At 34.8% G+C, this 14,991-nt stretch overlaps 1 protein-coding gene across 14 annotated transcripts in view; it reads right to left on the bottom strand.

Annotated features, from left to right (window-relative positions):
- LOC136036050 (fat-like cadherin-related tumor suppressor homolog) overlaps positions 1 to 14,991 on the bottom strand; it is a 401,362-nt gene that overhangs the window by 253,638 nt on the left and 132,733 nt on the right. For all 14 annotated transcript variants that reach the window (XR_010619615.1, XM_065717994.1, XM_065717993.1 and 11 more), the window contains one exon: positions 13,798 to 13,950. Coding sequence is in view for 13 of the 14 variants with exons in the window: in XM_065717994.1 (XP_065574066.1) it covers positions 13,798 to 13,950 (153 nt within the window). In the remaining variant the exon portion in view is untranslated. The remainder of the gene's footprint in view (positions 1 to 13,797; positions 13,951 to 14,991) is intronic.

Raw genomic sequence — 14,991 nt, 5'->3', positions numbered from 1 at the left:
ATTCATATGCTTGTGAATTAGCTCGAGGGCAGTAAATTTACTTGAAAATGAAGATACTGATTTTTCCTCTTGGTCAAAGGCAATCAATCTTGAATTATCAGGTTTTGATCAGAAAGAAGCCTTATTTGAAACAAAATTGTTATTAAAGGCAATACGATAATTCAGCATATAAAACTAAAAATTTTACTGGTCTATCAATTTACTTTCCGACAGCTGCGGGAACTCTTGTTTTATCTGCTCTAATATTTGCATTTTTATCTAGTAAATGAACTGTAAATCAAAATATGACATAAGATTAAATTTTAGAAAAGAAATTCATGCTGGCCAAAAGAGGATGATGGGCAGCTTCAAGTAAGTAAGTAAGTAAGTAAGTAAGACGGCACTAGACCCTTAAGGTCCAAACCGGCGGGAAGTGCAATGGGGGGTTTGGGGCCAACCATCCTGTGCTTTCACAAACCCTTCCTGCTTACCTTCCCCAGATTTCTCCAGCTACCCATTTAGAGCTGGGTAGACTCTGGCTGAGCTTAAAAAGTCACGCCACTGACCCTCGTCCCAAACTAAATAACTGGTCACAACTGGGATTGAGCCCGTGCCTCTTGGACACAGAATTCCCACGTCAGTGCGCCAACCACTCAGCAGCTTCAAGGGGTCCTTTTGATTGAGGATCAAGACTGTGTCAAGGGGAAGGTTAAGGGGTTTGAGTCCTCTTCCTCCAAATGTTGGTCCGACTCGCAAAAATGCATATAAACAGACTTTTGATTTTTTTGGGTACTTGTGTAACATAGCCTCTACCGCCCAAGTTGTTCATTCATTTGAACATTTTAGAATCGGTTTTTTCGTTAGTTTCTTTCAGCTTAGTGTGAGGCGTGAGAAGTGACAAAATCAGCTTAGTGTGAGGCAAAACAAAGAGAAGTGACAAAATAGATAGAAAATATATAATTTGGTCTACATCTTTGCACTCTAGGGGGGGGTTAAGTATTTGGAGAGTGTGAAGTTAGAAAACAATTCTTACTTCATAATATGTGACATAATTGCACCTAACATATTAGGCATGCAAATCTGCTGTATTTTACCCCCTCCCCCCTAATGCACGATTATATAGCCCGAATTGGTTTCTAAAGTATTATATTTTTTTTATCAATACTCATGTATATTTCATTAACATTCATTGTCAGAGACACATATTAGAAGAATATTAGGCAGAGGCTATAACATACAAGTACCATTTTTGTAACCCCCCCCCCCCCGAAAAAACCTGGATACGGCCCTTTCGAGGATACTTTAATATTTAATCGGATAAATCGGATAAAGTCTACTTTGCGAACTTTTTGATAGCAATTTGCTTCGGTCAGGCACCTGCTTGGGCATTCGCTCCTCGTGATAGGTCACATCATATATCGAAAATACGTCTCGTCGCTTTGATGGGGATTTTATGGACTTTTCCTTTCTTCTTTGTTTACAAAGATAAAAAAAAACATCTTCCTTATGATGTCTACTACACTAAAATTTATGAAAATGTTGATTTTTGAATTAAAAACAAGTTGCCATCAAACCATGACTAATTGGAGAAAAGTTGCGTTCCAGATAAACACGACGCAAATTGAAACGACGCAAAGTGAATTAAGATTTTCTATAGCAAACCATGTAAAGATTGAAGATAGGCTACAGGGTTTTGAGAATGACAAGTAAGATTTTTAGTCAGCTCCGAGAAAAGCTATGCCAACTGAATGTGGTTTCTGACCATTATGATGGAATTTATGGAATCTAGGACCCAACTGATTCAACCTTTTGCGTTAAAGGCAATGGTGGTTACCATATACGAAGGGATGAACAGCAGCGGTATCAATAGTAGCAATATTCAATGAATACCTTTTGATTGGCCAATTGTAGACAAAACCAAGATATTCTGAGTGAGAGGCAAAGCTGGCATAAGCCTGTTTCAGAATTTTATAAAAATGATGTCGAAAATTTCGTGTTAAAAAAAAATTATAATATTCGATTCATTAGCTTAGGAGGCATCACACATATCTACACACACCCAAATGAACAAAAGTAGAGATGTAGATAAAATCAAGGGTATTTATGTTTTTACACATAATTTCTAGCTAAACTATTCAAGCTAGAATCGCGAAATTTTCCCAATGCTTGAGCGCAAAAAAGGCGCAAGTTGTTGACCAAAGGTAGCAGGGAAAGCCCCCAAAGACCACGAAGGCAGCTTTTTGTTAGCCGATTAGCCGACTTAGCCAGCTATATTTTTTGGCCAAGCACATACATAGAGGTTACTTCCCGGAGGAGGGGGGAGGGTATGAGAATGCAAGAAAAAAACAGGCAAACTTTGGGGAGATGGCTAGTTAAGCGCTGGAATTTTTTGAAAATTCATTGCAGGAATTAGAGGAGAAATCACCAAATCCCACGAAACCAGCTTTTGCTATTTAATAAGCCAATTTAGCCAGATCTTTGGCTAGTCATATAACTATACTGTACTAAAGTTATAGTTATTGGTCCTGCATATGCAAATTATAAGTTTTTGGAAATTGGGAGGGGAGGGTGATCCTTAAGTCACACCTACGTATGTGACTGTAGACTAGAGAACGGCCCTCAAATACTTCCGTTATAAAAAATAAGAAGTGAAGGTTAACAAAATAACACCAAGTTAAAGAAAAAACTGTGTTTTAAATAATGATAGATGAAACAGAGATATTCATCGATTTGACACGTGTCGTAAGTAAGAACAACCCGAAAAAAGTCATACATACTGCATGTAACTCAAAACCTTTTTTTCCTGGAATGTTTTGGACGTTTTTTGTATGGAATGTTTTGGAATGTTTCAGATCTTGGACGGTTTAGATAGTACAGATAGCAAGGAGAATACGATGTTCAAAAGCAGTATTTTAGAACGGAATGGGAATGTAAAAAAAGAGAAAGCATGAAATACATAAATAAATAAATGGCAAATTCTATCCCAATATTAGAAGATCGACAGGATTTTCTCTTTTCGGTTCGCGGGTGGGGAAGATCCATATCACCGGGAATATGCCTTTAGGTTGCAAGTTTCCAAAAAAAGTAAGTAAGGGGGATAACCAAGAAAATTTTCGATTAAATTTTTTTTTGTCAATTATATATGGACTCCGAATAGCGCTACCGTGTAACCTTTTTCTCCACTGCTCCACTTATCTACTTTCTGTCAAGGGTGTGTTAAAAAGTACATAGGTATGTTTATTCCTAGCCTCCCTATGTACGCTCCGGTACATACACTTTTGTATTGTTTGAACAATTTAAGGCTCTGTTTGAACAATATATATATATATATATATATATATATATATATATATATATATATATATATATATATATATATATATATATATATATATATACAGAAATTCAATCCATGCCCAATTAGAAATAATTCTTCAATGTTAATTTTCATGAATCAGTTTCCATTTTCTCATTTATGTATTATTCTATGACAAACTCGGCTAAATGAAGATAAAACCTTTGATTAATATTTGTTAGAGCATATAAAAGAACTATATTATTATCCTAATTACAAAGAGTTCTACATTCCTGATTACAAAAGGGGAGATTAATCATCAAATGTGTGCGGGGGATAACGATCCCAATCAGCAGGAACAGTCCAGGACATTAGTTCTCTCTTTCTTGATATTCCGCAGATATAGTTAATTATCGAAAGAATTGTAAATATACAGAGTGAGATAAAAGTCACTTTTTTCGAAACATTTAATACCAAGTCTTATATGCGGCTTAATATCTTTTAGATATAATTTGCTTATAATTATAAACGAACAACAATGATATATATATATATATATATATATATATATATATATATATATATATATATGTATATATATATGTATATATATATATATGTATATATATATGTATATATATATATATATGTATATATATATATATATGTATATATATATATATATATATATATATATATATATATATATATATATATATATATATATATATATATATATATATATATATATATATATATATATATATATATATATATATATATATATATATATATGTATAAAGGTAAAGGTAAAGGATACGGCATTAGACTTTACAGTCCCTACCGGCGGTGCTGATCTCCGTTTCATGGCCCTTCAGCCAGGAAGTGCAATGGGGGGGTTGGAGGCCAGCCATCCTGTGCTTTCGCACACCCTTCCTGTTTACCTTCCCCATATTTCTCCAGGTACTCATTTAGAGCTGGGTCGACTCTGGCTAAGCTTACAGAGTCACGCCACTGACCCCCGTCCCAACATATATATATATGTATACATATATATATATATATATATATATATATATATATATATATATATATATATATATATATATATATATATATATATATATATATGTATATATATATATATATATATATATATGTATACATATATATATATATATATATATATATATATATATATATATATATATATATATATATATATATATATATATATATATATATTAAACATATACTAAGATTTTATAGACTAAAAAAGGAAGATCTAGATAGGCCACGACTTTGAGACATTCATTACACAGCTCCCCCAATATATTTTTTTTAAATTCTGTGTAGATTTAAAGATTCTGATTTTGAAGATTCTGAATTAAGTTATTTTTACAAAGTTTTGCAATTCATGACATACTTAGACTTAGATCCTCCTACGCCTGGGGAGCATAGGGCAGCGACGTTTGACCTCCAACTTGACTGATCTTGGGCCAAAGACCCAAGTTCGTTCAGAGTGCTTCGGAGACTCGTTGTCTCTTTCTCCAGGGATCGACCAAGTGTGCTGCGTTGTTTTCCACTCCTTTGAATGCCAGATAGGGTCCAACAACATAAATCGTTTGGGAGGCGTCATTTACTCATGCGGGTCATATGCCCCCAATACTTCCATCTTCTCATTCTGATCTCGTCGGTCACCAGTGGTTTTCCGGTATCAGCCCTTATCTGGGCATTCTTTACTCTTTTTGTCCAATGTACGGCAAGGATTCTACGCATGCAATTATTCTCGATCCGGAAGGATTCCATCACATCGAGCTGCTTCGCCAGTTTTAGCAACTTCAGGGCTATTACAATTTCCTGAAAGAGGGCGGGGCCAAAGAGATATCCAAGTTAAATAGGGGCACGTCAGGGATCAACAGTGGCTCATGGGGTATCGGCTGGTTCACAATATCCGAGAAATATTCACTCCGACAATTCTGGACATCTACCTGATTGGTAAGGAGCTGACCATATTTATCTTCTTTGAAAGGGCAAGGGTCACCCCGACCTTCTGCTCTTTCTGCATCAGCTGTTATGTTCTCTTGTCATTGTTGGCAGACGTTTTCACTCGCTTGTGGGCAGGTTTATACTGCTTTTTTAAACTATCACAGTATTACCTACCGCTAGACTGGCTAGATGGATGACTACGTGAGTATGTATCAACAAGAGCTTTCAGATTTGTTCTTCCCTGAATCAGCTGCCAAGTTTCTTCACTAATCCACTCTTCCTTCTTTCGTTTCTTATATCCAAGAACTTCCACTGCAGCATCTTTTTGGCGCTCCGATACTGATTTCCATAGACAATCTGAACTTGTTTCGTCGGAGTCATCGAGGTTCAAAGCTACGAACTTATTTTCTAGCGCAAGATTATATTTTCGACGAATAGTCTTACCTTGGAACTTCTAGATATCAAATTATTTGACTGTAACTGACACTTTCTTCACCACCTTCAACTTAATTTTGCATGTGGTATAACTAGTTGATGGTCAGAGAAGCAATCGGCTCCACGGTAAGCTCTGACATCTTCACTTGCCTCTCACCCAATTTAACTATCTGTCTTGGCTTTTTCTACAATCAGCCCTGACTTGATGCCCACAACTATTCTATTTTAATTCAAAAATCAACGACGGAGATTCTCGTTTTTGAACACCTTCTAACCGTCTTTGTCTTTGCTCGTCATTTTCATTTTGACTCACTAAGGATGTCGGTGTCGCTTGTCTTCTAACCGCGTGTGTCTTCGCTCTTCATTTTCATTTCTGAGTCGCTCAGATTCTCGTTTTCGCACATCTTCTAACCGCCCGTGTCTTTGCTCTTTACTTTCATTTTTGAAACGCTCTAATTCTCGTTTTCGCAAATCTTCTAACCGCCCACTTTTTGGCAAAAGTAACTGGTGACTCACTCATATTCTAACTTTTTGGCTCGCTCAGATTCTCGTTTTTGCAGATCTTCAAACCACCCGTGTCTTCGCTCTCCATTTTCATTTTGGACACGCTTTATTTCTTGTGTTCGCTACCCGCTGCTACCCGCTCTTGTCTTTGCTCTTCATTTTCATTTTGGATACGTTTCGATACTCACACTTATAAAGATAGTATATGTATACATAATTTTGAACTTCTGCAGTAATGAAGGTGCTAAGAAAAGATTATATGTAAAACAACCATACTGTTGTATATCTAGTGTGCCAATATCTTCAAAAATTACAATAAAGAGATATATATTTGTTATACAAGCTCAGGCTAATATAAATATATATTCAGCGTAAACTCATAAAAATAAGTCAAGCTCGAGCTTAACTATGGATAATATATAGATTTTCAATCTTTTCGTGGTGTTCTGCTATATTTTCACCACCGACATGGATTCTTGGCTTTCCCCACTGCTAATAATTCGGATCAAGCAAGTAAGTAAGAACAAAATCTTAACTGTTTTGGTATCGTTTTAATAAGACAAAGAACAGAGTGAAAAATAACCACGAAAACTGAAACAAGAGCTAAGAGCTCATATGGCACTTGTGACGAGACAAGAAGAGCTAAGAGCCAAGAGCTCATACGGTATGAGCTCTAAAAAATTCCAAGAATCAATAGATTGATTTAAAAGGAAAATCAGAGGCTTAATGCCGGTCAGGATTTAAAATAAGAACTCTGAGTCACGATGTCCTTCTAAATATCAAAATTCATTAGGATCCGATCACCCACTCGTAATATATAAATACCTCATTTTTTCTAATTTTTCCTCTCCCTTTAGCCCCCAGATGGTCGAATTTGGGAAAACGACTTTATCAAGTCAATTTGTGCAGCTCCCTGACACGCCTACCAATTTTCATCGTCCTAGCACGTCCAGAAGCACCAAACTCGCCAAATCACTGAACCCCTCCCCCCAAACTCCCCAAGATAGTAAATCCAGTACGGTTACGTCAATCACGTATCAAGGACATTTGCTTATTCTATCCACCAAGCTTCATCCCGATTCCTCCACTCCAAGCGTTTCCCAAGATTTCCCCCTCAAACAACCCCCCCCCACCGATGTCAACAGATCCGGTCGGGATTTGAAATAAGATCTCTGAGACATGAATTCCTTCTAAACATCAAATTTAATTAAGATCCAGTCACCCGTTCCTAAGTCAAAAATACTTCAGTTTTTCTTATTTTTCAAATTAACACCCCCCAGCTCCTCCAAAGAGAACGGATCCGTTCCAATTATGTCAATCACGTATCTATAACTTGTGCTTATTCTTCCCATCAAGTTTCATCCCGATCTCTCCACTCTAAGAGTTTCCAAGATTTCCGGTTTCCAAGATTTTTGTTTCCCCCTCCAACCCCCTATGTCCCCGGATCCAATTCGAGCCGAAAATGGAGCATCTGAGACATAAGATCCTTCCATATATATCAAGTTTCATTAAGATCCGATCACCTATTCGTAAGATAAAAATACCCCAATTTTCACGTTTTCCAAGAATTCCGGTTTCCACCTCAAACTCCCTCCAATGTCACAGGATCTGGTCAGAATTTAAAATTCGAGCTTTAAAGCACAAGATCCTTCTAAATATCAATTTTCATTAAGATCTGGTGACCCGTTCGTAAGTTACAAATACCTCATTTTTCCGAATTACAGCCCCCCCCCCCCATCAACACCAAAGAGAGCAGATCCGGTCCGGTTATGTCAGTCAAGTATATTAGACAGGTTTTTATTCTTTCCATCCAGTTTCATCCTGATATCTCCTCGTTAAGTATTTTCTAAGATTTCCCGTCCCCCTCCAACCACCTTCCAATGATGCTGGATCCAGTTGAGATTTAAAATAAGAGATCTGAGTTACGAGATCCTTCTAAATATGAAGTTTCATGAATATCCGATCACTCCTTCGTAAATTAAAAATACGTCATTTTTCTGATTTTTCAGAATTAACCCCCCCCCCCCTCCAATAGAGCGGATCCGCTGATTCGCGATTTCCCTGATTTTAGCCCCCCCCCCCCAAACTCTCCCAAAGTCACCAAATCCGGTCGAGATTTAAAATAAGAGCTGTGAGACACAAGATCCTTCTAAATATCAAATTTCATTGAAATCCGATCGCCCGTTCGTAAATTAAAAATACCTCATTTTTCTAACTTTTCAGAATTAACCCCCCCCCCCCAACTACCCCAAAGAGGGTGGATCCATTCCTGTTAGGTCAATCATGTATCTAGGACTTGTGCTTATTTTTCCCACCAAGTTTCATCCCGATCCCTTCGCTCACCCGACTCCCTTCACAAGTGTTTTCCAAGATTTTAGGTTTCCCCCTCCCAACTCTCCCCCCCCCAATGTCACCAGATACGGTCGGAAATTAAGATATTAGCTCTGAGACACAATATCCTTCCACACATCAAATTTCATTAAGATCTGATCAACCGTTCGTAAGTTAAAAATACTTCATGTTTTCTATTTTTTCCAAATTAACCGCCGCCCCCCAGATGGTCAAATCGGGGAAACGAATATTTCTAATTTAATCTGGTCTGGTCCCTGATACGCCTGCCAAATTTCATCGTCCTAGCTTACCGGGAAGTGTCTAAAGTAGCAAAAACGGGACCGACAGACAGACCGACAGAATTTGCGATTGCTATATGCCACTTGGTTAATACCAAGTGCCATAAAAACAGACGTCATATCTAATGTAGTACCTTACCACTCAAGCTTGAGAGGAGATTTGGATAGCCCCTGGAGAACACAATCATACTTCATACTCATGTAATCTTAAGTTTAGATGCAAATATCAGGGGAAGGGGCACATATTTTTATTTCTAATGAAGAGCCTAATAACCAAATACATGTGTATTCATATGAAATTTTCAAGCTTTTTCCAAGTTACTTTTTCGAAGGGGAAATATTAAGACAAATCAGGGGAAATCTTCCTCCTACTACCCGTTACTATGTCAGACAAATCAGGGAAAATCTTCCTCCTCCTACACGTTACTACATGAGACAAATCAGGGGAAATCTTCCTCCTCCTACCCGTTACTAAATGAGTGTAGGTTATTTCCTTAATTATACCCAAACAGTGATTTGAGGTAAAAAATTTCATCTTAGCATAACTTCAGCTTGCCACACGTATTTTTAAAGAGCGTTTGACATATAAACAAAAATGGTAGAAATAAAATACTAAACTAGAATTGGGTAATTTTAAGAGTAAAAGTTTGACTATTATTCTCAGGAAATCATAAATATTAGTGACATTTCTTACATTCACACACGTCCAAACGGCAAGGCCATAAAATGTACTTAAAGAAGTAAGAAGTGCTACCAATTCAGACGTAAATTATGGGAAAAAACTAAAAACATGTTGAAAAGCAATCGTATTTATTTAATCAAAGCAACTGAGTTTTTAAGCATTAAAGGGAATTAAGCAATTTAAGGCAATTAGAGCTATTAAAACAATTGTATTTACTGATTTAAGAGATGTACCGAAAGGTAAAAAACCTAATATTTGATCCATCTGTAGTTTTATATTTACAAAGAGCCGACTGCAAAGTTTTTTTTTTTTTGTCCTTTCCTTTGATATTACGAGAGGAAAAAAAATGAATTCCTGCGGAAACAATTTCTATTCAACGAATAAATTAAAATATAAAATTTAAAATGTAAAGGCTATATAAAATATAAATAAATTAAAATGTAAGTTATAGTGGGCAGCTGAATCAGGCACATGCAGAAGCTTTTTTCGTGAGGGTAATAATTAAAAAAAAATTATTCGATAATTGGAAGAAAAAGTACCTCAGAATTCGGGAAAATTTAGTATTAGGGGGAAAGCTCCCCCTCCCCTATGTCCTTGAGCTGAATAGTGTTGCTTAATTTTGATTATGCCATAAACAGGAGCGGCTGATAATCTTTTAACTAGAAGCTAGAGGTTCTGAAACATTTTTTGCCTCTATAGCAGGCGCCCTCCCCTTGAAGTAATATACCACAGAAAATACCCCGAGTTGAGAAGCATCACCTAAGAAATCGTTTCTGAGCCTGGGGGGTCAAATCCCATCGACAATAGACCCAACCTATACGAAAAAAAGCAAACAATTTAGTTGGAAATAACTGTATGAATAAATATACTTTAAAAAAAAATATATTCGTAGAAATGCTCATAGGACCTGAAGACTTGAAGAGTGGGTAAGTGTCCTAATTTTAAATTTAGAAATTCGTACTTGACAAACGCTCTGTGGGGGGAATGGCCCCTATATTTTTATAATTGGAACATCTACTAGATAAATTGTTAAATAATATTAAATTGTTAAATATCAACCCAACTTTATTAGACATTGAGCCAACAGCTAATGTCCTGATTTTTCTTTCTAGGGATCCTAGAGCACACTGACGTCTGTGATGGGGGAGGGGTATCTAAATTATAGTTTTCAGGCTGTCTATTAAAAAAGTGTGTTGGATCTCAACCAAATTTAGCAAAAGCGACTGTTAGTGTCCTAGTCATGTGCTTTCAAAGCCAGGATCCATTTGACGTCTCTGGGGGAGGGAAGGAAGGGTGTTTCTCAATTCTCGTCATGAGCACATTTATTGGAAGAGGCATCGAATCTCAGCCAAACTTGGTGGGAACTAAGAACTTCATAGTTGCGTCTTTTTGTGGCCTGCAACTGATCCGATATCTTTGGAAGAAGGGAGAGGGTAGGGTATTAGAAGGGATATAGGAATTCAAGAAACAAAAAATTAAAGGCTAAATTTACTTTACCCAATGTTTGTGCTCAATTGACCCTCTGTGAGAAAAGGGCAATAATCTTGTCATCTCTACCAAATGCGCTGGATTCGCGATCCCTTGTCTGAGAGGACACGGGTTCGAATACCAGTGTACCCAATTCTTCAGTTTGGGACAGGGGTCAGTGGCGTGACTCTGTAAGCTTAGCCAGAGTCGACCCAGCCCTAAATCGGTACCTGGAGAAATCTGGGGAAGGTAAACAGGAAGGGTGTGCGAAAGCACAGGATGGCTGGCCCCCAACCCCCCATTGCACTTCCTGACTGAAGGGCCAAGAAACGGAGATCAGCACTGCCGGTACGGACTTTAAAGTCTAATGCCGTATCCTTTACCTTTACCTTTTTACCATCTCTACCAATAAGAACAGCCTATAAAATTTCCATTACATCTAGAAGGGGTTAGTAGCTAGGAATTGTGTTACACCGTTAGAACATTCAAATACAGGGGGGAGGGGTCAGAACTTATTTCAAATATATTTTGAGGGTCATAGCGCTAAAAAGGCTAAGAAACGATAGACTAGAGGAATATTCCTTTCTTTGTAAGTCCTAAAAAAACCGAGATACTGCCTTTGATTTAGAACGATGATATAATACTTAAGTAATATGCATATATATTAGAGCACTGAGTGAACAGAAAAACTTTGGAAATACAATGTCAGCTTAATTCATTAAATCTTTTTTTTCAAGTTCATAAATTTCAGACCTGCCTTTAGAGACATTAAACCTGATACGTCTACAAAATTCAGTTAATGGTGGTTAAGTAGGGACGTCAGGGCAGACGCATAACCATGAATAAATAAATAAAATAGCGAAAAAAAATCGTAAAAATTTGAGAGAAGATAGCTGATGCGACAAAAACAAAATATGAGAAAGCGAAATTCAATATCGCAGAAAATCCTTTTTAACCGCAATGTGATATGATAAAAGATATACAAGATATTATTTCCATTCCATCGACATGGCAACGATCGTCAGCATAAATACTATTGCAGAAGTTCAATATTATTCAACTCGGAGGGTCATGCAAATGTTAAATTCGCAAAGCTATTCGGCTGTGATAACTAAAAGTGAGACATATATATTGTTATAGTTAGGACGAGGAATCGATTGGTGCAGTGACAATTATCATATCTTGTACCGTTACTAAGATAAAAAAAGAGAAATAAGCCTCTAAGTGGCGTATGTCTCTTTTTTATCAGGTCGTGTTGCAATTTAAAATAACAGAAGAGGATTATCTTATGTGATTATAAGGTCTTATGTGATTATAGGGGACCTGGTATTTGTCTCCTTTTTTGTCACCGAAAAAGGTCTTATTGGGAATCTTAGCGGAAGAATCGTGATTCTTAGGAATCACGGACGTTTTCTTGGATTTATGAGAATCAAAAGATATATTTACTTTTTTACTTTTTTATTTACTTTACTTTTATTTAGTTTTACTTTTACTTTTGTTTATTTTTATTTACTTTTTATTTACTTACTTTATTTACTTTTTTTGTTACTGGATTTCAAGAGTCTGGTTCTGGATCAAATTCAAACTGTAGCCGAATTAGAAGTAATATATTAATTAGACAATATAAACTATTAGATCTGTTAAACTATTTCTATAAGAACAGGTCTAAAAATACACAAAAATCTCTAAAAGAAAATTAAAGAATCTCTAAAACTGAATATTTTTCGTCCGGTGATATTAACAGTAGGGAGATTACTCACAAAAAGCTTCCCCAATTATATAACAATCTTTTAACTAAAACTAATCAATCAGCTAAAACTTATATAAAAAATTATTATACAAAAAAGTATATAAATTTTTTTATATAATATTTAAAATTGTATATATATATATATATATATATATATATATATATATATATATATATATATATATATATATATATATATATATATATATATATATATATATATATATATATATATATATATATATATATATATATATATATATATATATATATATATATATATATATATATAATATATATATATAATATATATATAAATATATATATAATATATATATAAATATATATATATATATATATATATATATATATATATATATATATATATATATATATATATATATATATATATATATATATATATATATATATATATATATATATATATATATATATATATATAGTTTTTATAAGAATAAAAACATAAAACATCTTATAACTAAGAATAAATAATTATTAAAAATTATTGATTGATAGTTAACTAATAATTTAAAATTAGTTATTAAAAATGCTAACTCACTTCGAATTAATAATGCAGACTCCTATACTGCAGCATAAAAAGTAAAACATTACATTCATCAAAATAGCAGTCATTAATCAAAAAATAATTAATGTGTTGAAACACCATAGAATATAATAATGACGATAGTTTTAAAAGCTGCGGTAGAGGTCTCTGTTTGTTCATCAGTCTATTCTTCCAGTTAAATTGCAGTTAAATTATTGAAGCTACATAAGAAACATGAAATATTCGCAAAGTAGTTTTGGAACAACGAGGATACAAATGAACCATGGCAATCGATGCACAATAATTTTGGAGGCAGGGCAATGGGCAATTATTTGCCCAATTATACAAGGGCAATTATTAGGCTGGAAAAATCGAAAATATAAAAATATGTATTAAAAATAGGGAAAAATTCAGACAAAGCTTTTCAGAAAAAAACTGTTTCCAATTCGGAGTAAACAAAATTGTAACAAAAAGCAAGTACACTCGTAATTATCTACTTACATTAAAATCATAGCGAGCTTGAAGAGGACGAAGGCAATGAATTGTGCCAAGAACTGGATCAACTGAAAATCTAGGCTTTCCAGACTTACCAGTCTCAGCAAGACTGTACTCAATTTCGGAATTTATTCCGGAATCTTTGTCAAAGGCAAGAACCTAAAAATAAATTCTTAGTGAGAAGCAGTTCAAACCAAAGCTAATCAAAGAAAAATTGGGACAATTAGCCCCCGACCCTCATTGATAACTGGATCAACTCATTCAATAGTATTAAAATAAGAGGGATTTAAACTACTTTTTTTTATCTTCATAAGGAAACTGAGAAATTGTTCCCTTTTCTCAACAGATGTCACAGAAATAGATAATTATACCTAATTGTACATTTGCGATACAAGGCTTTTTTACTTTGACAGGCCCAAAGAATATCTCTGGAACACTTGCATACTAAACACGTAGGCTACTTTTAGGTGTTTTAGGCCCTTATTTCGATCCCTCCCAGAGGGGAAAACAATACTCGGATACCTTACCTAAAATTTAAGCTGTAAACTTTTTTATTCCACCAGATAATAATTACATGGATTAGAACTCATTAAAGGTTCACTTAAATAAATCAAGCTACGCCAGTTAAGACATAAAGTAAGATATTATATTATGGATTCCATGGATTATATTGGATTATATTACAATTCATACTTTTAAAGGTTAGGTTATGTTGCCTCTCAAGCAATTAACGGTATTAACTTTTTTTTTTTTTTTTTTTTTTTTTTTTTTTTGGTATATTCGCTTTTATGCATCGCTATGAATTAATGAATCATTAAAAAATGTTATACCGTACAATTTTCGTCTAAAAACAAATTAAAGTAAAAACAAATACATTTTTCTAAGTTTATTTTTTCCTACCACTCACTTAGTTTCTTAAAGGAAACGTAAAAATACATCGTTTTCAAAAACTAGAGAGGAAACTTTCGCCCATTCCTCAAGAAACAAATCCACCCATTAAATATATGGCCGGATTGTCTAGTAATGTTTTTTTTTTTGTCTCTGGAAAGGTTTTACAAATCTAGGTTGCCAAATATTGTGCTTTCAGAGGGGGCACTTGCTCAGGGTGCAGAAATTTAGTGGCGCAAAATTTCAAGTAAATAGTTTAAGAGTAATAACCATTTTGTGATTTTCGAGATTTTTTTTAATAAAACAAAGCAA

The sequence above is a fragment of the Artemia franciscana genome, chromosome 15 (genome assembly GCF_032884065.1).
Source record: "Artemia franciscana chromosome 15, ASM3288406v1, whole genome shotgun sequence".
In the NCBI taxonomy this organism is placed as follows: domain Eukaryota; kingdom Metazoa; phylum Arthropoda; class Branchiopoda; order Anostraca; family Artemiidae; genus Artemia; species Artemia franciscana.
This window is presented reverse-complemented; position numbering and strand designations above follow the sequence as displayed.